The sequence below is a fragment of the Acanthaster planci genome, linkage group LG21 (genome assembly GCF_054643075.1).
Source record: "Acanthaster planci isolate LZ-2023a linkage group LG21, COTS_SCS, whole genome shotgun sequence".
NCBI classification, from domain to species: Eukaryota; Metazoa; Echinodermata; class Asteroidea; order Valvatida; family Acanthasteridae; genus Acanthaster; species Acanthaster planci.
Window position 1 is genome coordinate 986,603 of NC_141797.1, and position 27,696 is coordinate 1,014,298.

Here is a 27,696-nt window from a genome sequence, read left to right on the forward strand (position 1 = left end):
TGTTACCTATCCGTGCTTGTTTGTGTCTGGACAGGAGCGTTCGATTGCATCTCTCACAAGGGTTGTCATTTAGATGAGCCAACCCGACTCCCCAAATTCAATGCATGTAACACAGCAATCGGTCTATGGTGGTATACGCACCGCTGATTGGTCAGCGCATACAGTTCATGTAATGGTTAATGACTTAGGTATCCGTGCCTAACCCCGTTTCGCCACACTACTTTGGTGTGGCTTTTTTTTAAATGACAGAGAATTTCGTGACTTTAGAGACATTTGAGTTGGCCACCATTGTAACACGTACAATGAGGGCGCTGTTTGCCGAATAAACCGTCAATCCCAGTTCCTCCCATTTGTCAGTAGCTTAGGTCTGAGCAACAATCTTTTTGTTCACCCCTCGTTTGTCACACTGGTAGGGCGCCACCACAAACGTGGTATGAGTGACGCAACGTTCGGCAATGCTAAAAACTTCGTCATATTATAGGAAACACTCAGTTTTACTTTCGCTTGTGAAGATGACCTGCAAGGGCTCAATACGATGGAAGCCTTGAGTGGAGACTAGTTCCTACTCGACTCCCACTATTTGCTCACATATCTACAATGCTGTTTTTAGTCTTTGCCAAACGAAACATTCAGTTTATCTCGTCGCAGATATATCCAGCAAGGGCTGAGACAGAAGGATACCCCGTCATGTCCAATCGCACACTCTAAACTCTTGTTTCCTAACACATCCCTCAGATGTCTGAAAAGAATTTCTGGGATTCCAGGGAAACAATCAGACAATGACCAACACAAAGCTGGGGGGGGGGTTTCTCTCCGTCTCATACCTTGCTTCATACGTTGGCGCAGAGATCGCATTCCTCTATTATGTAATGTCATTGCATCTTTCATCTGTCCCGGTATTAACTAGACTCTATGATTTTGGGGTTGAACTGCACGTCTTCAGACCAATCATTACTGCCTTTACTATGCCTTAAGCATATAACGCTGAATGCAGCAACACCTCGCTTTTATCTCCCTTCGTCCGACGATTACTGCTGGGCCATGCCGGCAAAGAGGTGTGTTCGTCTGATTTTGTCTTGAAGAAAGTTAACTAGGATTACTTTGAACTAGGACCGGGTTTAATATTTAAGGCCAAAATAGGAATGCAATCTCACGAGAGAACTTCAGACTGAAGTCCAAGGAAGCGTAAGAATATTACTTTACGAAATTCAAATTCTGCAGGAAGCTTGGAATTGCTCCTGAGTGACTAAATTTAGCTTTGAAAGAAAATCCAATGCTCTCTCAGCGACTGAAGCTCTCCTAGAATCTCAGGAATCTGGCAGCTGACAAGCAATTGAAAGGCTACATCGATGATGGAAGCAAAGCTGGTTATGCTTCTGACTCCATGCTTAACAAGAAAGGCTGTTAACACCTGTCCGGTGAGCAACGATTGAAAGAGTGTCACGATCGTCAAGGAAAAGGGCCGTGAAGGAGCTGGAAAGCTGAACGCTCAAGAGACAAGACTGGTCAGTCTCGAGCTACACCTCAGGGTCGTGATGACTGTGGGCCGGCTTTGTAAAGGTAGGAATATTTCCTCTTGTTGGTCTGGACCTCCCATATGAATCTCTAATTAAAGTTTAACATACTTTTTATATTTACTTGTGTGTCGGCGTTTAGGATAAATTTAACCTAAGATGTTTAATGTTTACAGACATGTAACCTAAGTGAAGTACTGTGCAACTGCAGATAGGTTCCTGTCGAATGCACGTTAGTATCGTCGAGTCGAGATCTATACAAAAAGATTCTCCGTGCCTTTTTGATTGAGCGGATCTGATGTTGGCTCACTAACACAAGAACCCGCGTTATAGATGGAGCGAACCAGCGATAGAATTATGACCGATGTCATGATATATTTCATGACAGTAAAGCAGAGTGACAACAATATCATGAATTATTGGCAGCCGCGCCGATAATTCTTTGTTCATAGCCCTTTGTGCCTTTTCATATCATTCCATTCTTTTCCTCACGAAAAATTTACTGTTTTGGAGAAGTAGCCTCCGCGGAATATAGACGATTCCTTGTACGAGCATGTGATGTACTGTGTCTGGCTATTGAGTACATCGAATTTGTTGACTTTACATGCAACCTCGCAATCCGGTGTAAATTACCCCCTCTGTTGATCGAATATTTTTAGTACTACAATGCGGATATAGTTGCACTTGTAAGAAAAGCAGTAACGTTTTGTCCAATAGGAAAGTATTTACTTACCAAGTAACAACAAAACAGTCAGCAGGCCATGGGTGGTGCATGTAGCCTTCGTTTTCTTGATTTGAGTCGTCAATTCAGACAGAGAAAATTACCCTTTCGGTTGAAAAGCCGTTGCTTATAGACTGATTACGCGAATCAGCCTCACGCTAGCACACGGTGTGCTTTTACAGTCTAATCAGTAAAGTTACATCCCTGTCAGAAGACCAACCATGAATGTCGCAGGGTGATTAACGCGCAAAATGTAAAGAGCATCTCTTAAGCACGCCCCGACAAGTGGGCGTGGCTTGTGTATGACGTCACTCCAACAAATCAGTTACAGCAGATCTTACGCAGTTGTCGACTACCACTTTCGAATAACCAATGCAATTTATTGAAGTTCATTCTAAGTTAAAAGTCGAAGCTGCCCCAAGTGATGGCTTCTAGCTGTTCACAGTTCATTGTAATGTTTATTAATAGCAGTCACCATCTTGGAGGAGAGTGCTTTGTTCTGCCATGGCAGGTTCTAGTGCAATTAAATTTTAAGAATTGAAAAACCTCTTACCATGGATATCATGCACATTTGAGCAACAGACCAGAAAATAATTAGGACCTACGACGTACGTCACTGCAATCTTTGTGGCAGCAGTTAATAACAAGAACATGCTCAAAATGTAAGAGATTAAGAAGGAATGGCTTATCTTTTATTCAGCGCTTTACATGATTGTTTTACATTAAACTTTTCTATACATGTAGTTTCAAATGTTACTCAAGTTACCTTTTAATAATTTCAAATAATCCAGCGTACACCTGGTGCTGAATGCAAACTTGAAGTTGTGGTTACATGTTCAAAGTATCACAATTTCCCTTTGATTTTTTTTGTAGGTAAACAAACTCCTTTAAGAAACATTATTCAAGGTATATATTATAGCAGTCTTTGTTCCAAATATTTTTATGCAAGCCGGTGCATATCTTGACTTTCAAGTCAGTACAAAGACTAAATCCACAATGATCCATTATGAAAGTTTGAATCAAAATCTCGACCCAAGTCCAACATGTAATACGCCCCTTTAGTTATTTAACAACTTACCCATAATGCTGGTTAGAATACAGAAAGTTACAACTCAGGTTGTATAAAACAATCTACTGTATTGAACCGGATCCATGCCGGACGCTTAAGCAAGCAACCAACGCATAGATTACACAGATAAATACAACCCACAGACAAAGTGGGCGGGGTTTAACAAATTGTTACTTTGCATAATCAGAAAGTAAGTAATGAAGTGATAAAACGCTCTTCCCCACAACAGATCTACTCAATAGATTCGTCGATTCCTTGAAAGGATGTGAACAACCCATCCATCCTGCATACAACTTCCTAGTCTGATAATGCCATCAACACGTAATTTACTTTGCAATGACAAAACAGTTGTGATACATTCAACAGTTTTGGTTGGTATTTGCTTAATTAAACTTTCCTTCCAAGAATCAATTTGCTTTTTCGTTATTATCAAAACCAGCAGAGTTTGAAGATTTTGTGCTGGCGTTATGTTCACATGGCATAACATCTACGAGTTGTAAAACAAACTTTTGGTGCTGTTTCTTAATTTTACTTCTTGAGTAGGAGTTTTTGTACTTGTCAATCATTAAAATCTGAGACAGTTCAGAGTATTTCCTGCTTTAGGTTGATGTGACATGTTAATTTTAATTGTCAAAGCCAGTCAAAGCCCTCAACTTCAAGAAGCCATTATGTACAAATTCTTGATATCAAATGATGCAATATTTGATACAATACATTTGAAACCTGACTGAGTTCCTGTAACTAATGGACACAACTGTAACAGTAAAACATTCTCAGTGACGTAAATGTTATATGATATACATACAGAAAAATACATACATATACAATAATTTACAATGACTCATAATGGGCCTAGTCTGTACATCAGCCGTAAGTATACAATCAGTAATCTGCAGATGAGATTATAACCTACGTAGCTGTTACACTCGTATACTAAGCGTGATGTAAAGGGTCATCCAATTACGAGATAAATCAAAGAAGGTCTCAGGATAAAGGACAATACTGCCCAATACTGCCCATTTTGGCTCAAGCTAAAAAAGATGTGAGGATTTGATCCACATGGAATTGTGCACTTGAGTGGCAACAGAGGCAATAACTGATATCCGAGTTGTGTACAGGATGGTTGCGCAGTCACTTTCTTCCAGAATTCGATTTATAATTTACAATTTATTTTTAATTTACAATAATTTACAATGATTAATATAGGGCCTACTTCTGTACATCAGCTGTTTATCCAGAAATTGTTCAATCAAAGCAAACCTTTTTCTGATTATAATTATTCCATTTCGAATGTTTAATTAATGGAAAACGTTTAGTTTCTTCATGTATTGAAACCTGAACAATTGTCAAAAAAATAAACCTACTTGAATCGACTTTTTTTTTCTTCAAGAATTCTGCAAATCATAAATAAAAGGAAGCAGCGCATTTTACCAGTCGACTGAATTCATCAGGAGAAAATGGAAGTATACAATTGGTGGATGAATATACGCGCAGTGTACGCGTGGCAAGCTCGTGGTGGAAGTCTCGCCTTCTATCATGTATAATGTGAGCGAATGGACAAGGGAAACGACCTTATTCATCCAGCAACACTTCTGCTTGATGCTCAGTTCTCTGCTCAAATGCTTAGTCGCGTCTGTCAGACATAAAATACGCTTGAGAAATGGGTAATTTATGTAACACATGGATATTCGTGGATATGAAACCTACATGAGTAGATACAGGGACACATTGCTCTTTCAAATGCCACCATGTTTGCCAGATTTGGAGTATTTTTTAGTCTTTTTAGGGTAGAAAATACCGTCTTTACGCGGGAGGAGGCCGTGTAGACAAATGGAGAAATTAAAAAAAGAAAACTTAAGAAAAAAAACAAAACAATATCAGCCAGAAACCCTTGCCCTCTTTCGCGGATAATCGCCAACTAAATCAAATATGGAAATGAAACCTACATCAATAGATACAGGAACATGTGCCCTTTGGTTACTTCACGTGGCTTGCTGGCGCATAGGCCTAATGACGTCCTATGTTGCGCAGCATCTTGAATGGTCGTCGTTGAGGGGGTACTTCAGTGAGCAGGAATCACTTGATAAGTTCGCTTTCCTTAAATAATGCGCTGATTCCAAACTGGGCGATGAAGTATAATCGTTCATTGTTTGTTAACAAGCGTAATGGTTGTGAGCTCAAATTAGACGGGCAGTGTTCGGTAGTTAAAATCAAACCCTTTATAAGTTGTGGTTCAATTTAAACAAAATTTAAACAGATCAAGGTGATCATTTGAGTCTTAGCTTCTGCGATCTGTGCTCTGTCGTCATCCGCTGAATTACAATCGTTGACGGAAAGCTTTTAAAGATTTGTCATTTTCGTCAGGGAAAGCCATGGGTCTTCTGAGCCACCAAGGGTCTTATTCCGAGACAGATTCAATTCAACAAGATTCAGCATTTTACTCAGTGATCAGCAAGATGAGGAATGTCGACCCCAGTCAAGTTGCAGTTCCCCAACTTTACTTTGTGGATCCGTTTGATTTTCGCCAAATGAGACCATACATTAACTAAGCCACCAAGGGTCTAATTTCCCCACAGATCCAATTCGACAGGTTGCGGCATATTTTTCAGTGTGTCAGTAATATGAGCAATGTCAATCTCGGTCAAGTTGCATCTCCCCAAATCTACTTTCAGGATCTTTTTGATTTTCGCCAAGTCAGACCATGCACTATCTGAGCCACCAAGGGTCCTATTCCAAGACAGATCCAATTCAACAAGATTCGGCATTTTACTCAGTGCGTCAGCAATATGAGGAATGTCGACCCCAGTCAAGTTGCAGTTCCCCAACTTTACTTTCTGGATCTGTTTGATTTTCGCCAAGTCAGACCATGCACTATCTGAGCCACCAAGGGTCCTATTCCAAGACAGATCCAATTCAACAAGATTCGGTATTTCACTCAGTGCGTCAGCAATATGAGGAATGTCGACCCCAGTCAAGTTGCAGTTCCCCAACTTTACTTTCTGGATCTGTTTGATTTTCGCCAAATGAGACCATGCTCTACCAGAGCCAGCAAGGGTCTCATTTCCAGACAGATCTAATTCAACAAGATTCGGCATTTTACTCAGTGCGTCAGCAATATGAGGAATATTTCCTGCGCAGAAGTTGCTGTATTGCAAGTTTACTTTCTGGATCTGTTTGATTTTCGCCAATTGAGACCATGCACTTCCTGAACCAGCAAGGATCTTAATTCCAGACAGATCTAATTCAACAAGATTTGGCATATTTCTCAGTGCGTCAGCAATATGAGGAATGTCTCCTTCAGTCAAGTTGCAGTTCCTCAACTTTACGTTCTGGATCTGTTTGATTTTCGCCAATTGAGACCATGTACTATCTGAGCCACCAAGGGTCCCATTCCAAGACAGATCCACCTCAACAAGTTTTGGCATATTATTCAGTGTGTTGACAATATGAAGGATGTCACTCACAGTCAATTCAACTTGGTTGGGCATCAGGTTGGGTTTCAAGCTGGGTCTAATGGTTAACTTTTGTAAATCCGTTTTGTTATCAAGACATGCTTCTATCTGTGTTTTGTTAAACGTGCTTGGACTGACAGTAAATTCAGATAAAAATCGCATGTTCTTCACATAATGCGAAAGTCTTTCGCCAAATTGCTTTGAGTGGCAGCCTGATATATCCAGAACACGTACCCTATCCAGGTAGGTATTCCTTCCACCCTTTGTCTGGTCAGTAATGTGGTCTAGAAAGTATATTAACGATGCCGAAATATCTCTGCGGACACCGATAACTACGATGGGGTGTGATAAAACATTTTCGATCACTTGGTTGGTTGGAAGTGTGTCACACTGACTCTCAAAGAAGCAGTCCAGGAACAACACCAACATTCTTCTCCTCGATAACATGTGTAAGATTGATTGCGTCTTGGGCCCGTTGTCACCACAACAAAAGCGCAACAGATACTCAAACTCCATGGGATTACGAACGTTACGAAAGAATGTCTCCAATATCTCTTTAGTGTCTTCAGCATTCGAACTTTGGTAGTATTTACCAGCACAGAACTCCTGAAAAGTCTTATGGATAAAGTAAACATTTTTACAAACATCTAGACCTCTTACGACTCGTTTGCTGGTTAGAATACCAGCTTCTAAAGCCTTATCAAGAACATCTTCATCGAAATCTCCTTCTTCAAACGAGAGTCTTTGATTCAATGAAAGAAGACCATCAAGAGCAATCCTTCCGATTCCTATAACAAGGTTTGATATCTGTGATGGTGACATGTTCGTTTTTCTCTTGAATATGTATTTTACTACTTCGTTGTAAAGCCGTGACATGGTTTCAGGGAGGTTAGAATTTTCTTTCCATAATAAACACATTAATAATAGCAGCATTGGACTTTTGGCCAAATCTACCAGGACATGAGAAGATCCAATCCTTTCAAGAAGACCGTTGGCTTTAGAATGATCATCCGAATAAAATTTTTTAGCGTAGGTTTTTATATCTTCACCACAGAACCCCAACACATTAACAAGAGCGAACGGCCTCTGTATCAAACATTTCTTTACCAGTTTGTCATAGTGGGAGGGGCGGGTTGATACAAATGCACAGCAATCTTTGTATTCCCCCTTTCGATTAATAGTCTTTAGGATCGAACTGAAGTTTTTCTCTTCCAAGTCATCCGTCATGAATTCATCAAAGCCATCCAAAAGAAATAACACTTCGCCTGCCCGGGCTGTAATGAATGCCGTCAAGTCGGCTTTACTTATTTCCGCTGAATGTAATAACTGATCAAACAGTGCGTCAATCAGATCCGATTCCTGGTTCAGGGTGCGCATTTTCAAGACAAAAACAAACTTGAACCTTTTCAGAACAGCTGTGGCACCAGTCGCCCAATCGTAAGCAATTTTGTCAAAGAGAGTCGTTTTACCTATCCCCGGTGTTCCTCTAAAAATTGCCAGATTTATTGGATGACCTTCTCTTGACATAAGTTTGAAAACATCACTGTAGGATTTCACTTCTCCTGTCAAATCACATTCACGATCTTTTTCTAACTTCAAATTTGTATAGATATCCATAATGTGCTTTTGGTCATCATCGATCCATGGGAGCATCTGTACATAGCTACCTGTAGTTGTGTATATTTTCTTCAATACCTCCTCGCACTTATCTGCAGCGTGTTGGGCTGCATCACGTGATCCAGTGTTGCATCTTTGACCACTTCCTCTCTGCTCTCCAGTGTTTCCTGTAGAGTGAAATGAATCGACTCAGTTTAATTGACTTACTGGTAGTGGAGGGTGACGCAATTACACATTTGTTCGGAAACCGTTCAGTCCTGGAGAACTTCTCTTGAATACGCTTTTTTACGAATGCATATCTCAGTTGTAAAATAGAACTTCATTTCGGCTAGGAAAGCAAGAGATTATTTTTATCAAGCAAAGTATCTTCCCTTGGTGAAAAAGTGCATAGCGCCAGACATAACGTAAAAGCGCATTTAATTACTTTACGTGGCTTCTGGGCGCACAGCTGGAATTGAGTGAGTTCCTGACTGTTTGCGTTACAAATATGGAATGAAGTACAACGGGGCATTTTCCAACTTATAATACCCGCTGTGAGCCTGGCAATGATAATGGCGCCAACAGGAGACACATCACATTATAAAAACAGTACCTTTGGTAAATATGCATAAAAGGGAATTTACTTTGATTTAATTTTACATGATATCAACTACCTTTTAACTTGTCCTTTCATAAACACTGTTTTGTACTAATTAAGAATGTCTACAATTACCTCCGAAGACGAGTTTGAACTATTGAACTGAACTGCAGCACCTTTAGCCCAATCATACGCAATTCTGCAAGAGAGTCGTTTTACCTATCCCTGGTGTTCCTTTAAACATTGCCCGATTTATCTTTTGGCCTAAGTTTGAAAACATCGCTGTAGGATTCTACTTCTCCCTTCAAATCACATTCATGATCTTTTTCTAATTGCAACTTTGTACAGATATCCATAATGTGCTTTTGGTCATCATCGACCCATGGAAGCATCCATACATAGCTACCTGTAGTTGTGTATATTGTCTTCAATAACTTCTCGCACTTTATCCGCAGCGTGTTGAGGTACATCACAACACGTTTTGTGTATTTTAGCGCTTCCTGTCTGGTTTCCTGTCTGGCTCGGTGTTTCAGCATTGAGTAATACAATAGATATGAAATAAGACAGAGGCTCCTCTCTGTCCGAACAGATACAATTACCACACATATCTGTATATGGGTCATTCCACGAAGTTCGGGCACATTTTGTGACGGCGTCCCTTGTTACATCAGTGAATATAAACATCTTTTTTCCCTGCGTGTGGATTCTAAAATGACATTGCGCTAAATCTTGCTAGGTTCCTGTAGTGGTGTGCTTCAACTTTGCCGAATAATATGACTTAATCTGTTGTAATGTGAAAATAAAGGGCAATATAAGTTACCGATGTAACAAGGGACGCTGTCACAAACTGTGCCCGACCTTCATAGAATGACCCATAGGCCTATGTATAGGCCTATGCAGTTCCGCATTGTCTCACTGAAGTGTCCGATAATGAGTTTGCAGGCTTTGGGTAACAATGAAAAACAGTGTCCCAATGGCATACTTGTATTGAAACCAAAACTCATCCCAGTATGGTGGAAATAATAAGCTTGTCTTGGTTTTTTGGGCCGGAGCTGTAATCTTGGTACATAAAACTTTTTGTTTGGAGGATTATCAAAGTCATAAACCTAGAGCAGAGTCAAATGCTGCTTTGTGAGGTGAATTGCCTTTTTGGCTAATAAAATACCCTTTCCTTGTTGTGTAGCAAACTTTGTGCACATTGGGGGCAAGCACCTCTTGAATCAAAAACAGAGTCACCGATTGGGTCGTCTTTGGATTTACCTTGTGAATGAGTGGGTGTTCCTGAAAGTGGAATGCATTCCTCAATGTCTTCTGGCTGGTTGTGCGAGCGTTGCCGTCGATCTGGATAATATCAGGGAAGGAATTGTAATTTTACAAAGTAGCCCCATTTATCATCCGTTCACCATTTAGGTTCCTAATTATCTAGCCAAAGAGAGGGCTTTTGTTGGTTCGTTGTCTTCTCTCTTGTGTTTTCGTCTGCATTCGTTCTCTGAGGTCTAGCGAGGTTGAGTTCTGTTTAAGACTGTCAATGTGTTTGGCTTTTGATTTTGTGTGGGGAGGTTGTTATGGATATTAATTCATAAGAGGACGGAAAGTATGAAGCGTGATCATGCAATCAGTTCATCTTCAAAGCTCCAATGGAGGCATCTCAAAATCGACACATATATACTCACTTTGTACGCATTGTCTCAGTCTTCCGATGACGTTATTACCAAACCTAAATGTCACTAAATGATAACAAAAGTAGTTTTAATGATTAAAAATAACGCACTTTAAAGCAGACTAAGAGGAGTAAATTTTGCGAGTTACTTTGGCTCCCATCCCTGATATGTCAAGTGGATTTTTCTGTGAGTTCAGGTGTCTGTTTCTTTAGCAAAGGCAGATTTAAAAACTTTTTTCACGCAACCTTGTTCATGAGGGACAGAGGCGAGAATCTGGCGATTTCGTAATGCTGTTGGCATGGCCATTCTGCTTATAAGGCTAATTTGAAGCTATGTTTCATGTAATATAGGGAGAAAACATATGAAAAAGCACTATAGATAAATAATACTCTCCATATCATCCTCTCTAAGGATGCACTGTTTGGACTGTGATCAAAGGAATAAGCCTTTTTTTATTCTTTCAGGGAACAAATCAATTTTTGGAGTCTATCTACATGTAAGCGTAATAAAGATTTATACTCACAACATGCCACACAGATGCCAATGATCGCCACCAAGAACGCACCAACAGTACAAATCGCCGCCAGCTGTCCAGCGTCCAAACCTGTTGAACGAGAAGGTGCGATGGTTGAGCTTACAGCTGTTGTCATGTTGTCAGATATTGCCATGGTCATTCACTGCTTCCCAGCCGACCTGTCAGTAACGAAAACGAGGGAAATAATGATACTTGGTCGAAGATTAACCCTAAGGTGTATGTAAAAACACTATGCTTTGGTTCTTCGATTCACTCGCAGTTGAATAACATTCCCTTCCCTTCAGCCATCATTTTAAGACTTCTACTGTATTTTCACTTGTAAGATACGGGGAAAATGTTGCAACCTGAATCCACTTTTAGAAACCGAAAAAGTCACATTTTGGTTCTTAACTTGCTCTTCATAGAGTCCACTTGCACGTGAGCAGTGTAAGGACTTTATGGGGAACGTCTTTCATGGAGTTTTGGGGCTAAAATCCTGTTAGACTTAGTGCATTTTTGACGTGTGCGTGACACATATTGGATGTACACACTAAAAATGCACCAAGTTGACAAGACGTTTGCCCCCAAATCTCCATGAAAAACTTTCCCCACAAACACTGCTCACATGCAAGTGGACTCTATGAAGAGCAAGTTAAGAACAAAAATATGACTTTTTCGGTTTCTAAAAGTGGAGTCAGGTTGCAACATTTTTCCCAAGATGCTAACTGAGAAGACAAATTTCCACACTGTGATTTTTCCGACGTCACATACTACATAAGGTCATACGTAAGGTCACATTTCTATTCAAGGTATTTAATTAAGCATCTGTTTTCGGCCTGAATAGCCACACGCGTCAACCGATCTGTATCACCGGTTCTGGCGGATATGTTTACGTAGGAATTTGAGCAGCTTGCCATCAACACATCAGACCACAGACCCAATTAAAGTTTGGCTCCGATATGTGGACGATACGTTCGTCATCTGGCAGCATGGGCAGGACAACCTCCAACTCTTTCTGGAACACCTCAACGGGCTTCACAGCAGCATCCAATTCACCGTGGAACAAGAACGTAATGGCAACATTTCGTTTCTTGATGTTGAAGTGACCAGAAAGGCAAGCCCACCCACACGGACAGGTATCTCCACAGTACGTCCTTCCACCACCCCAAGATCAAGTCGTCTGCCAACCGAGCCCTTGTCCGCTGGGCATACAAAATCTGCGACCAAAAAAATCCTCGGCCAAGAACTCCACCACATCACCGCGGCACTGCAACGTAACAGATACAAGCCAAGTCAAGACCCAAGATCCCAGATCCACCCCCGGCCGAAGGGTCTCCTGCACCCAGAGCCAACTAGTTAGGGCCGCTAGTTCCATTACCCTCCCCTACTTAGGCAGTACTTCAGTGCATTCTCCACAAGCACGGTGTTTCAGTTTTCCACACAGCCCCACTGCAATTGCACAACCTCCTCACCTCGCACATGGACCGGCAGGACCCCCAGCGCAGACCAGGGGTGTACAGAATTTCTTGCCAATGTGGCGAAGTGTACATCGGCGAGACGGGCAGGGACCTTCCTACCGGAATCAACGAGCAGAAAGCTCATGGCAGGAAGGGAGAGCTTCAAAAGTTGTCAATAATCAAGCACTCCCACACTGGAGACCATCAGATCAACTGGAGCCAAGCTGAACTCATCACCAGCATCGAACGATGGTATCCCCGCCGCATCAGAGAAGTGCAAGTTTTGCTCAAATTTGATTAAAACGAGAATTATCTTGTTATTTCCCGCTTGTGTCATAATTTGTACACAGTAAGAACGATTAATAGCTACCCACCAGTGCGTAACAACGTTTAAACTCATAGTTGATGGGTAATTAATGCTCAGCATATGACCAGAGTGAACTCCGTGAGGTATTCAACTGAACACAGGAAGCGTAAAAACTAAACAGGGAAAAGTAAAAATACAAAATGACCAAGCTAGGTAGTAAGCAGACGCACGTGGAAAGTTCTTTCACACTTTCTCTCATCTTGCATTGCTTTTACACGCGCACACCAGCGCTACGGGCGAAATGGACATGGATGCCGTTAGAAGTATTCTCGAGGACTGGGGATTTGGGGATTTGAATCCTACATTTGTTGGTAAATTTAAAAGGTGGGTTATGAAAAAAAAATATGTATTCGAATCCTTTCTACATTTTGTACAGATTTAATTATATGTAGCCTGGTTCAAAGTTGTCAAATTGACGGGTATTCGGCCAGACAATTCCATGTGCGCTAAGTATGCGCATCGGATTGCCACCATTAGGCCTACCACTACACTAGGCCTTACACACTTCCTCAGTCCAGGACAAGAACAGTAAAGGCTTTTCCAGAAATCCAGACTTAGATGAGATACTTCAGATGTTTCCTCACACATTTTAGATCCAAGCACGGTGTGGTTAAAAAACTGTTGCAATTTTACACTACTTGGCAAACAGATCCTCGCCTTGTGATATGTGGAAGCCACTTATCACTTTTTTTGTCCACTCCAGGGTTAAAAAAATGACCCATTCATTAATGGGAAAAGGTATCCATTCAGTAGTTGAGATCACTCTGTGTGAAAATAATGCTTGTGCATTACACATTATTCCTAAAATACTACTATCCAGAGCTGCTTCAATACATTCTTTGAAAGGAGATGGTGCAAGCATCTTTGGAAGATTAATCTAAGTAAAGGGTTACTCTGAAATACAGCGATTTATATGTAGTTTGATAAATGTCAGGAAAATAATCACTCGGTAGTAAAAGAGATTAATCTTGCAATAATTTTACTCCTTTTCAATTGTGAGCCACCCATTAAATGTACGCATGTTCTTGAGTGCACAGTCATGAGTATAAAATAATTAGGTTACATGAAATGAACTATTTTTCAAACAGATTCAGCAAGATTACTGTGAGCTGTTTCCCAGTAAAGCAAACATTCTCTACAAGAAGTGGCCTGCCTTGGCAACCTGTATCTTTGTTTACGCCAATGGAATAGCCCCAAGTTGGAAGCAAAATTTTGGTGAAGCAGAACGCAGTGACAAGGACTTCAGTGATAGTATGTATAATGAAGTTTTAAGCACAGTGCTTTTTCAAAGTATAAGTAATAAATCCTTCATGTATTAGCAGTAGCAAATATTTGCTTACTGATATTGGTTTTGGGGGAATTATTACTAGAATAACTTTACTTTCCTTTTACTTTTTGATATAGAGAGACAGAAATGAGTTAAGTACTCTTTTCTTCCTTCTCTTAGCCGACTATAGAGTTAACATGAAAGCAGTTTCGAGGCTAAAAACTTTGAAATTTAAATTCTTTCCTGAAATAATTTTGTCCACACAGTTGAGAGCAAACAAAACAGAAGTTTGACATCATAGTCAGGCTAACTTCACAAAAAATGTATCACATATCTACTGCCTCTTCTGTAGAAGAATGGAAGAGTAAATGTCACTCTAAGGGCAAAACCCAACAGGAATTAATAGACAGGGGATAAGATTGTTCACAGTCTTTAATCATATTCACACACTTCCTGTATTTTTCTCACTGTTTTGTTTTTGAAATTGTTTTCTTTCTTGATTTTATTCAGACGAAAGGGGAAATCTAGCATTTTTTGCCTTAGCACTTCTCTTTGAAGGGAGAAAGCCGAAGTCTATGCTGCAGTTAATGCAAGGCACGTAGACCGTAATACAGTAGGTTCCTATTTCTGTCAGGGGTTTAGGGATTATGCGTTCTTGCTTTATAGCCACATTCATCAACCGATCACTGACGATGCATGTCTGCCTTCCAGTCAAACACGTTCAGCTATAGCATTGAACTTTGGTGCCGAGTCAGGTGTACCAGACCTGATCTGAATATGAATGGTAACACGGGTGAAGAGGTGAACCTTCTGACCTTCAGGAGTGAATATTGTCTGCAGCTTTTATATAAAGAGTACAACTGTACAAGAATGCTCTCAGAGTCGGAGTTAATTGGACACTTTATTTATTGCATTTTGTTGTTTTCTTGGTACTTCTAATTGAAACAATTCACATAGGGAAACTGACTCAGTGCTTATGAATGATTGTAAAGATAAAAAAAGAAATTGATGGGAGTGTGGTTTGAACCTGCAACCTCTGGAACACCGTGCCAGTGCTCTACCAACTGAGTTATCCAGCCCGATGTTGGCGGCTCTTCCAATTTGTTAATATCTCTAGATATGAGGCGCTAGCCAGAAACCATTGAACCCGAAACACCATGTACATGTAGCAAGGATCACACCCTAATTGCACGATACACTCTGGGAAGCGGTGAAAAGAGATCACTCCAAGAGGATGCGGCTTTTTTTAACATAAATCATGAAACAAATCATATAGAGAAACTAAGTGCTTATGAATGATTATACAGATGAACATAGATATTGACTGCATGAGCGGGACTTGCCTTGTCTCCTTATCACTGCCATGTCAACTGATTTACGGACGAAAATAAAATAAAGCTATTGTCAAATTTATTGCTATGACATGTCAGGTTCTACTCAGAGACTTCGTCCTGTCATCCCTGCTTATAACTGAAATTACGCGAATTTTCTACTACGGCACTGCACGCCCAGTTTGCAGGACTGAAAAAAGAAAAAAAGATTCGTGAACAGTTCATACAATACAATAGGAGTTTCAAAATACTTCTTTCTAGAGTGTCTATACCCCGACGAACAGAAGCCAAGGAGTAAACACCATCGATCTTAAACACCTATTGCAGTTATAAGTTTAATTGGGCCTTCTATGTTCAACTGGAGACCAGTTATACCCATTGGTGTCAACGATAACTTTTCTTTCAGTTGTTGGATGTTTGTTGGACAATGTCAATGTTTCAACCGTTGTAATACAAAGTATACAGTGCACGTTTTGGCGGTATACTAGATGAACGTTATCTTACCTTCTATCAGTGTGTTTCAACCAGAAATGCAAAGCTTCACAGCCAATAACAATGATGTGAGTAGTCCAAAAAGTCACTGCTGATGTGTGCTAATTAAAGCAAAAATTCCTGATCAAGTTTCCCTCCTAGGGTTACAGACACCACCTTCAAACTAAACAGCTTCGTATACACTGTGGCGAATTTTGTCTGCGCATTTCCGCGTGTGAAAACGAGGCTCCAGGTTTTTGGTCAACGCCCAGAAAATAAGCGGAAAGAAATTCCTACGCGGCCGATCAACTAACGATTAGCAGTTTGCGCCAAATTGTGTCCTTTTCGAATATTATATTAGCCAATGAATTCCAATTATTTGAGGAAAAAGTGAGGCGATACGATGGCAAAAATGAATGTTTAATGTTCTGAAATTTGCATGAAATGCTCTACTTTGCATCTCAGTGTAGGCATCAATGCTCACAATGGCGGTGTGTCGGAACTACTTTTAGTCAATGGACGGCAATCAATACAGAATCTTCGGTTTGTGGTAGTTCGCCTGTATGTACTCACAGGCAAACATGTACATGTATCATGCAGTGGTTGGGAGCAAAGGTTGAATAATATGATGCTCTCAATGATTTGAGTAAACCCGACATGCGACGGTACCTCCTCCAGCACTGCATTACCATGGCACGTAAACCTACAGCTATACAAACAACAGACAGTACCCAGCGCTCGATGTCACAAACAAAACTAAACGATTGTAATATATTGACGCACGTCTGGCTTTTTGTGGGGGATTTTATGTTAATTGAACGGTTTCAACAACAGGTATGGAGCTTTTTCCTCAGTCATTGCAATTGCGTACCACGCAATATGAATACGAATGGTATCGCGGGTTAAGGGGCAAAACTTTTGACCCGGAGGAATGACTTTTTTTGGTAGTACCATTGAAGCAATGTTTGTAAAGCTAAAAAACATTTTTGAAAGTACAACACAATGATAGAAGCATTTATTTCCACAAGGCTGAGTGGGAATTGTTTAGCTTCGTTTGAAACAATTTCTCATTTGGTAACCAAGATAGGTTTTGTTTACTTTTGGAGCATAGATGTGCAGCTGTTTTCAACAAGTTTGATAAAAAATTGTGAAAAATATTCCCTTCTGTTTTGCCAAGTTTCCAGAATGGAACGATCAGGGTTGCAGGTGCAGAGGTATAGTAAGCTCTGGCAACACTTCAGTCTATTCAGTGGCTCATGTCTATTTGTTGAGACTGATTGCTGAAAGCCAAACACCTCTGTAGGCGTATGTAGCACCGTAACCCCTGAGTATGAGCTCAAACATTTACACCATTTTTTGGATAAAAAAGTCATATTAATTGCTAGGCTGCGACTGGAAAGATCATTGCAAACACAAATAATTGCTAGAAAGAGCAAGTTAGTGCTGTTTACAATATTCTAAAATCAAACACAGTTTTCATTCATATTTTGTAGTTTCTCTTTCTACAATATAAAATATGATTCGCTTTACTGGAGCGAAGAACGTTCAATCAAAATTTTCCGAAGCAACTCCTGACTTTGCATACACAGAAATAAAAATCTTTATAAAATAGTGATCGATGAATGTTTATTTGCTAAATTTGCTAATTTCTGTTTTGTTTCTGTTTTAATTTTTATAAAAAGAATGGATAACGGCGATCATAAAATTATTTTTATCACACAAACAGACAAAGTTTGGAAATGTCTAAAGAGGAATGCAAAAAAACCCAAAAAACATAAATGCAAAAGTGTTACTTCAAAAAGTGACAAAAAAGAAATAAGCCATTGTTTAAGCAAATTCGAACAATTTTAGTATACATTCACATTTAATTAATACATTTCGATTTAATCCTGTTGGACTGTTGGAACTTTCAGTATGAACGTAATTTTTCTGCCATCATTGAGTGGCACTGGTAACTCCAAAATTATTGTTCATATGTAATGTATCTTTTTGTTAATAATTTTGGAGAGGATTCACCAACTTCCCTCCTGTCCCTGTCGACTTTATCGCTCCTTTACACAGATGTTGCCTTGTATCCTTATTACTGCCATGTTTCAACTGATTTATGGACGAAACTAAGATAGAGCCATTGTCAGGTTAATGCCAGTTTCTACTCAGAGAATTCGCCCTGTAATCCCTGCTTATAACTGAAATAAAGAGAATTTTCTACAACGGCATTGCACGCACAGTTTGTAGGACGTTGACACAACTCGCCGCTTTCAACTCAACTGATACTGAGGAAATTGATTTATGAATATTGCTCACAACACAATAGGTTTCAAAATACTTCTTCCCAGAAAGCCTATACCCCGACGAACAGAAGCCAAGGAGTAAACACCATCGATCATAAACACCTTTTGCAGTTACAGGTTTAATTGGGCCGTCTATATTCAACTGGAGACCAGTTATACTCATTGGTGTCAACGATAACTTTTCTTTCATTTGCTGGATGTTTGTTGGACAATGTCAATGGTTCAACCGTTGTAATACAAAGTATACAGTGCACGTTTTGGCGGTATACTAGATGAACGTTATCTTACCTTCTATCAGTGTGTTTCAACCAGAAATGCAAAGCTTCACAGCCAATAACAATGATGTGAGTAGTCCAAAAAGTCACTGCTGGTGTGTGCTAATTAAAGCAAAGATTCCGAACCAAGTTTCCCTCCTAGGGTTACAGACACCACCTTCAAACTAAACAGCTTCGTATACACTGTGGCGAATTTTGTCTGCGCTTTTCCGCGTGTGACAATGAGGCTCCAGGTTTTTGGTCGACGCCCAGAAAATAAGCGGAAAGAAATTCCTACGCGGCCGATCAACTAACGATTAGCAGTTTGCACCAAATTGTGCCCTTTTCGAATATTAGATAGCCAATGAATTCCAATTATTTGAGGAAAAAGTGAGGCGGTTCGATGGCAAAAATGAATGTTTAATGTTCTGAAATTTGCATGAAATGCTCTACTTTGCATCGCAGTGTAGGCATCAATGCTCACAATGGCGGTGTGTCGGAACTACTTTTAGTCAATGGACGGCAATCAATACAGAATCTTCGGTTTGTGGTAGTTCGCCTGTATGTACCCACATACAGGTGTTGTCAGGAAACTTGTGCCCGCTTTGGTGTAGCTCGGAGTTCGTACGATAAAGAAAATCTCCAAATGCTGATTACTGAGGAACCCAGTTGCATGTTAAAACGACACAAGAAATCGGAATTTCCCTCTTGTAATCCTACACACTCGCACACACACAAGATCTTTAGCAAGTTCACGACCTCGCTTTAGGAAATTTGTCTTCTTCTCAGGGGATAAAAGGGTGAGAACGTGAGAGAGCAATACCCAGGGTACAAGGTACTTGGATTAGATAATGTGTGTGCACTCAGGTAGAACCGATACCGAACCCGTGATGGGTTCGTTCATTACCAAATGTGGTTATCAAACCATCCAGGTATGTGAAGTGTGAACAATGGAATCGTGGGCGGTTTTTACGATGTACTCAGGGGAAAATCTATGTTACTTCATACCTGGTTGTGCTATGTAGATAAATTAACCCAGACATGGGATTACAGGCGTTGAGCCAGTACAGAGCCTTTTTACGTTTTGTGAAGTAGTGATATGTGAATGGAATTGTTAATTCAGTGTATCATTGGGAAAGTGACTTAAGAGACTGCGAGAGTTTATTTCATCTGAAATTTACAAATGGCCTGCCGTAGAACTAATTCTTTGATGATGACGCGAGACGTATAGAGGTGTATCTACGGCCTCTGAATAGACAAAAGGAGACTCAAGCTCAAAGTAATGGCCACAGTAATGTAACGCTTACAGTTTGTAGTACAATGAATTAATAAACTTTGAGTCCGTGTTAATACGTTTTGTAACAGTCAGACGTTTGTGATCATCACCAAATGCATTGGTAAATAATAAACAACTTTGAATGGTGAAAGCTCTTGGAAGGACACCCTTAAGCTTGAGGCGTTGTTTATTTTTGAGAAAGAAATTCAGTATAATAAACATTTCAAATCACTGTAGAAGACGGCGTTGAAATTCTGTTATCTGCCATGATTTTTGAGCATTTTAAAAGGAGGGTAGCTAGTTCTGACAAAAACCGGATGTTGGATGGAGTGGCAACTTCACATATGCTTACAAGGTTGAAGAGAGATTTAATATTGGACAATTGAGTTCTTGGGGACTGAATCCCTCGGTATTGAGAGGATATAAATTGACTCTGTGGTGTTTAATAGCGACAATTGCTTCAAACAACAACGCTTTCCCTGTTTCGATAATGTTGACGCCGTCTTATTTAACACATTTTGATTTAATCCTGTTGAAACTTTCAATATCAACGTGATTTTTCTACCATCATTGAGTGACACTGGTAACTAAAATCGCCGCTTCCATCTCGACTAACCCCCCCAAAAAATATTCAATAATGCCTACAATACAATTGGTTTTAAAATACTTCTTCCAAGGAAGCCTATACCCCGACGAACACAAGCCAAGGAGTAAACACCATCGATCATAAACACCTTTTGCAGTTATAAGCTTAATTGGGCCGTCTACGTTCAACTGGAGACCAGTTATACTCATTGGTGTCAACGATAACTTTACTTTCAGTTGCTGGATGTTTGTTGGACAGTGTCAATGGTTCAACCGTTGTAATACAAAGTATACAGTGCAAATTTGGCGGTATACTAGATGAACGTTATCTTACCTTCTTTCAGTGTGTTTCAACCAGAATTGCAAAGCTTCACAGCCAATAACAATGATGTGAGTAGTCCAAAAAGTCACTGCTGGTGTGTGCTAATTAAAGCAAAGATTCCGGATCAAGTTTCCGTCCTAGGGTTACAGACACCACCTTCAAACTAAACAGCTTCGTATACACTGTGGCGAATTTTGTCTGCGCATTTCCGCGTGTGAAAACGAGGCTCCAGGTTTTTGGTCAACGCCCAGAAAATAAGCGGAAAGAAATTCCTACGCGGCCGATCAACTAACGATTAGCAGTTTGCGCCAAATTGTGCCCTTTTCGAATATTATATTAGCCAATGAATTCCAATTATTTGAGGAAAAAGTGAGGCGATACGATGACAAAAATGAATGTTTAATGTTCTGAAATTTGCATGAAATGCTCTACTTTGCATCTCAGTGTAGGCATCAATGCTCACAATGGCGGTGTGTCGGAACTACTTTTAGTCAATGGACGGCAATCAATACAGAATCTTCGGTTTGTGGTAGTTCGCCTGTATGTACTCACAGGCAAACATGTACATGTATCATGCAGTGGTTGGGAGCAAAGGTTGAATAATATGATGCTCTCAATGATTTGAGTAAACCCGACATGCGACGGTACCTCCTCCAGCACTGCATTACCATGGCACGTAAACCTTTACAGCTACACAAACAGACAGTACCCAGTGCTCGATGTCACAAACAAAACTAAACGATTGTAATATATTGACGCACGTCTAGCTTTTTGTGGGGGATTTTATGTTAATTGAACGGTTTCAACAACAGGTATGGAGCTTTTTCCTCAGTCATTGCAATTGCGTACCACGCAATATGAATACGAATGGTATCGCGGGTTAAGGGGCAAAACTTTTGACCCGGAGGAATGACTTTTTTTGGTAGTACCATTGAAGAAATGTTTGTAAAGCTAAAAAACATTTTTGAAAGTACAACACAATGATAGAAGCATTTATTTCCACAAGGCTGAGTGGGAATTGTTTAGCTTCGTTTGAAACAATTTCTCATTTGGTAACCAAGATAGGTTTTGTTTACTTTTGGAGCATAGATGTGCAGCTGTTTTCAACAAGTTTGATAAAAAATTGTGAAAAATATTCCCTTCTGTTTTGCCAAGTTTCCAGAATGGAACGATCAGGGTTGCAGGTGCAGAGGTATAGTAAGCTCTGGCAACACTTCAGTCTATTCAGTGGCTCATGTCTATTTGTTGAGACTGATTGCTGAAAGCCAAACACCTCTGTAGGCGTATGTAGCACCGTAACCCCTGAGTATGAGCTCAAACATTTACACCATTTTTTGGATAAAAAAGTCATACTAATTGCTAGGCTGCGACTGGAAAGATCATTGCAAACACAAATAATTGCTGGAAAGAGCAAGTTAGTGCTGTTTACAATATTCTAAAATCAAACACAGTTTTCATTCATATTTTATAGTTTCTCTTTCTACAATATAAAATATGATTCGCTTTACTGGAGCGAAGAACGTTCAATCAAAATTTTCCGAAGCAACTCCTGACTTTGCATACACAGAAATAAAAATCTTTATAAAATAGTGATCGATGAATGTTTATTTGCTAAATTTGCTAATTTCTGTTTTGTTTCTGTTTTAATTTTTATAAAAAGAATGGATAACGGCGATCATAAAAGTATTTTTATCACACAAACAGACAAAGTTTGGAAATGTCTAAAGAGGAATGCAAAAAAAAACAAAAAACATAAATGCAAAAGTGTTACTTGAAAAAGTGACAAAAAAGAAATAAGCCATTGTTTAAGCAAATTCGAACAATTTTAGTATACATTCACATTTAATTAATACATTTCGATTTAATCCTGTTGGAACTTTCAGTATGAACGTAATTTTTCTGCCATCATTGAGTGGCACTGGTAACTCCAAAATTATTGTTCATATGTAATGTATCTTTTTGTTAATAATTTTGGAGAGGATTCACCAACTTCCCTCCTGTTTGTAGGACGTTGACACAAATCGTCGCTTTCAACTCAACTGATACTGAGGAAATTGATTTATGAATATTGCTCACAACACAATAGGTTTCAAAATACTTCTTCCCAGAAAGCCTATACCCCGACGAACAGAAGCCAAGGAGTAAACACCATCGATCATAAACACCTTTTGCAGTTACAGGTTTAATTGGGCCGTCTATATTCAACTGAAGACCAGTTATACTCATTGGTGTCAACGATAACTTTTCTTTCATTTGCTGGATGTTTGTTGGACAGTGTCAATGGTTCAACCGTTGTAATACAAAGTATACAGTGCAAATTTGGCGGTATACTAGATGAACGTTATCTTACCTTCTTTCAGTGTGTTTCAACCAGAATTGCAAAGCTTCACAGCCAATAACAATGATGTGAGTAGTCCAAAAAGTCACTGCTGGTGTGTGCTAATTAAAGCAAAGATTCCGAATCAAGTTTCCCTCCTGGAGTTAGAGACACCACCTTCAAACTAAACAGCTTCGTATACACTGTGGCACATTTTGTCTGCGCATTTCCGCGTGTGAAAACAAAGCTCCAGGTTTTTGGTCGACGCCCAGAAAATAAGCTCCAAAAAAACCACAAGTCGTAGAAATTAAGCTTTCATTTAATAGGCGTCACTTATTAAAATTGCGTGTATCCAATGTTAATGTTGAACTATGGTCCCCAGCTACTTGAGTTGGTTTCTGTGAGTGTGTGTGTATGTGTACGTGGTTCGTTTTAAACATAGTTCTGTAGACAAACCACACCAAACTGGGCATGGATTTCTAGAAAAAGTTGAACATTTACCCGATGGCTACGTGATCCTCTTTTTTTACGTTTTAAGAAAATGTTGATTCATACCATGGATTTTAGAATTCCTGCTTAGTTACTTAAGATGGGCATAGTGACTTTGTGTAAACAAGCTAGTCAGTCATCTGAAATGATGAATTAATTGCCAAAGCACTGACAGCATGTCATCATTGCTCGGCGCCAACCTGTGTAAAACTTACCACTGCAAGGAACTGGTTATAATTATCTTCTTATGTCTTGGGTTTGTGGAAGTTCGCCTGTACGGACTCACAGGCAAACATGTACATGTATCATGCAGTGGTTAGGAGCAAAGGTTGAATAATAAGACGCTCTCAATGATTTGAGTAAACCCGACATGCGACGGTACCTCCTCCAGCACTGCATTTCCATGGCAGGTAAACCTTCACAGCTATACAAACAACAGACAGTACCCGGTGCTGGATGTCACAAACAAAACTAAACGATTGTAATATGTTGACGCACGTCTAGCTTCTTGTGGGGGATTTTCAGCTACACGTATTGAGCTTTTTCCTCAGTCATGCGTACCACGCAATATGAATACGAATGGTATCACGGGTTAAGGAGCGAACCTTTTGACCCGGAGGAAGGACTATTTTCTATATTAGCGGCTGATGGAAAAAACCATTGGAGCAATGTTTGTTAAGCTAAAAAACATTTTTGAAAGTACAACGACACAATCATAGAAGCATTTATTTCCACAAGGCTGAGTGGGATCTGTTTAACTTCGTTTAAAAGAATTTCTCATTTGGTAACCAAGATAGGTTTTGTTTACTTTTGGAGCTCAGATGTGCAGCTGTTTTCAACAAGTGTGATAAAAAACTGTGAAAAATATTCCCTTCTGTTTTGCCAAGTTTCCAGATTGGAATGATCACGGTTGCAGGTGCAGAGGTATAGTAAGCTCTGACAACACTTCAGTCTATTCAGTGGCTCACGTCTGTTCGTTGAGACTGATTGCTGAAGGCCAAACACGTGATGCATTCTGTATGTAGGACCTTAACCCCCGAGTATGAGCTCAAACATTTACACCACTGGATAAAAAAAATCATATTAATTGCTAGGCTGCGACTGGACAGATCATTGTGAACACGAAATAATTACAGGAAAGAACAAGTCAGTGCTGTTTACAATATTTTAAAATTAAACAGTTTTATTCATATTTTATAGTTTCTCTCTTCACAATCTACAATATGATTCGCTTTACTGGAGCGAAGATCGTTTAATCAAAATTTTCCGAGGCAACTCCTGACTTTGCATACATAGAAATAAAGATCTCAATTAAAATATTGATTTATCAATGCTTGTTTGCTAATTTGTTATTTCCTATTTGTTTCTGTTTGAATTGTAATGAAAAGAATGGATTACAGCGATGTAAAAATTATTTCCACCACACAAACAGACAAAGTTTGGAAATGTCTGAAAAGGAATGAAAAAAAGGCAAAAGTGTTACATCAAACAATGTGACAAAAAAGAAATGAGCCATTGTTCGGAGGAATTCGAACAATCTTAGTATACGTTCACATTTAATGAATACATTTCGATTGAATCCTGTTGGAACTTTCAGTATGAATGTAATTTTTTGCCATCATTGAGGGACACTGGTAACTCCAAAATTATTTTTAATATGTAATGTATCTTTTTGTTAATAATTTTGGAGAGGATTCACCAACTTCCCTCCTGTCCCTGTCGACTTTATCGCTCCTTTACACAGATGTTGCCTTGTATCCTTATTACTGCCATGTTTCAACTGATTTATGGACGAAACTAAGATAGAGCCATCATCAAGTTTGAATGTTATGACATGTCATGTTCTACTCAGAGAATTCGCCCTGTAATCCCTGCTTATAACTGAAATAAAGAGAGTTTTCTACTACGGCATTGCACGCACAGTTTGTAGGACGTTGACAAAAATCGCCGCTTTCAACTCGACTGATACTGAGGAAATTGATTTATGACTATTGCTCACAACAAGATAGGTTTCAAAATACTTCTTCCTAGAAATCCTATACCCCGACGAACAGAAGCCAAGGAGTAAACACCCTCGATCATAAATACCTTTTGCAATTATAGGTTTAATCGGGCCTTCTATATTCAACTGGAGGACAGTTATACTCATTGTTGTCATCGACAGCTTTTCTTTCACTTGCTGGATGTTTGTTGGACAATGTCAATGTTCCAACCGTTGCATTACAAAGTATACAGTGCAAGTTTTAGCGGTATGCTAGATGGAAGTTATCTTACCTTGTTTCAGCGTGTTTCAACCAGAAATGCCAAGCTTCACAGCCAATAATAATGATGTGAGTAGTCAAAAAAATCACTGCTGATGTGTGCTAATTAAAGCAAAGATTCCGGATCCAGTTTCCCTCTTAGGGTTACAGACACCACCTTCCAGCTAAACAGCTACGCATACACTGTAGCGAATTTTATCTGCGCATTTCCGCGTCTGACAACGAGGCTCCAGATTTTTGTTCGACGCCCAGAAAATCAGCGGAAAGAAATTCCTACGTGCCCGATCAACTATAAGCAGTTTTCACTGGCAAATTGTGTCCTTTCGAATATTATATAGCCAATGAATGCCACATATTGGGGTAAAAGTGAGGCGATACGATGGCAAAAATGAATGCTTAATTTTTTGGGAACTTGAATGAAATGCCCTACTTTGCATCTGGTGTAGGCATCAATGCACGTATTCAGTTGGCGGTGTGTCGGAACTACTTTTACTCAATGGATGACAATCTTTCCATAATTTCTGGAGAGTCCCCCCGCTCAAAAAAAAAAAAAATAAAAAATTGTAGAAATTTAATAGGCGTTACTTATTGAAATTGCGTGTATCCAATGTTAATGTTGAACTATGGCCCCATCTACTTGTGTTTGTTTCGATGAGTGCGGGTGTGTGTACATGGTTCGTTTTAAACATAGTTCTGTAGACAAACCACACAAAATGGACATGGATTTACGGAAGGATGAACATTTACCCGATGGCTACCCGATCCTCTTTTTTACGTTTTAAGAAAATGTTGTTTCATACCATCGATTTTATAATTCCTGCTTAGTTACTTAAGATGGGCGTAGTGACTTTGTGTAAACAAGCTAGTCAGTCATCTGAAAAGATGAATTAATTGCCAAAGCACTGACAGCATGTCATCATTGCTCGACGCCAACCTGCGTAAAATTACCACTGCAAGGAACTGGCTATAATTATTTACTTATGTCTTCGATTTGTGGAAGTTCGCCTTTATGGACTCACAGGCAAACATGTTTATATATCATGCAGTGGTTGGGAGCAAGGGTTGAATAATATGACGCTCTCATTGTTTGAGCAACATGCGACGGTACCTCCTCCAGCACCGCATTTCCATGGCAGGTAAACCTTCACAGCTACACAAACAACAGACAGTACCCGGTGCTGGATGTCACAAACAAAACTAAACGATTGTAATATATTGACGCACGTCTAGCTTTTTGTGGGGGATTTTCAGCTACACGTATTGAGCTTTTTCCTCAGTCATGCGTACCACGCAATATGAATACGAATGGTACCATGGGTGAAGGGGCATACCTTTTGACCCGGAGGAGTGAATATTTTCTATAGTTCGCGGCTGATGGAAAAACCATTCGAGCAATGTTTGTAAGGCCAAAAAACATTTCAAAAATACGACACACTAATAAAAGCATTTATTTTTACAAGGCTGAGTGGGAATTGTTTAACTTCGTTTAAAACAATTTCTCACTTGGTAACCAAGATAGGTTTTGTTTACTTTTGGAGCACAAATGTGCAGCTGTTTTCAACAAGTTTCATCAAAAACTATGTAAAATATTCCTTCTGGTTTTGGCAATTTTCAAGAATGGAGTGACAAACGTGGCTGGTGCAGTGGTATGAAAACACTGGCAGTCTTTCAGTCAGTTCAACGGCTCGTGTCTGTCTGTTAAAACTGATTGCTGAAAGCCAAACCCCTCATGCACGCTGTATGTAGGACCATAACCCCTGAGTATGAGGTCAAACATTTACACCATTGGAAAAAGTCCTATTAATTGCTGGGCTGCGACTGGAAAGATTATTGCAAACACGAAATGACTACAAGAGAGAACAAGTCAATGCTATTTACAATAT

General features: G+C 39.7%; 1 protein-coding gene and 1 long non-coding RNA gene across 2 annotated transcripts in view; both read right to left on the reverse strand.

Moving 5' to 3' along the window:
• Positions 1–2,905: 2,905 nt before the first annotated feature.
• On the reverse strand, positions 2,906–11,279 carry LOC147795659 (NLR family CARD domain-containing protein 4-like). Its single transcript, XM_087131173.1, has 4 exons — positions 11,135–11,279; positions 10,624–10,677; positions 10,211–10,291; positions 2,906–8,540 (listed from the first exon to the last, which is right to left on the reverse strand). The coding sequence occupies exons 1-4, from the start codon at positions 11,277–11,279 to the stop codon at positions 5,866–5,868; spliced, it is 2,955 nt and encodes a 984-aa protein (XP_086987299.1). The 3' UTR covers positions 2,906–5,865.
• The window catches only part of LOC147795658 (uncharacterized), a 45,041-nt gene continuing 20,250 nt past the window's right edge, over positions 2,906–27,696 (reverse strand). Inside the window, exon 2 of the long non-coding RNA XR_015423581.1 lies at positions 2,906–4,664. This is a non-coding gene — a long non-coding RNA (uncharacterized LOC147795658). The remainder of the gene's footprint in view (positions 4,665–27,696) is intronic.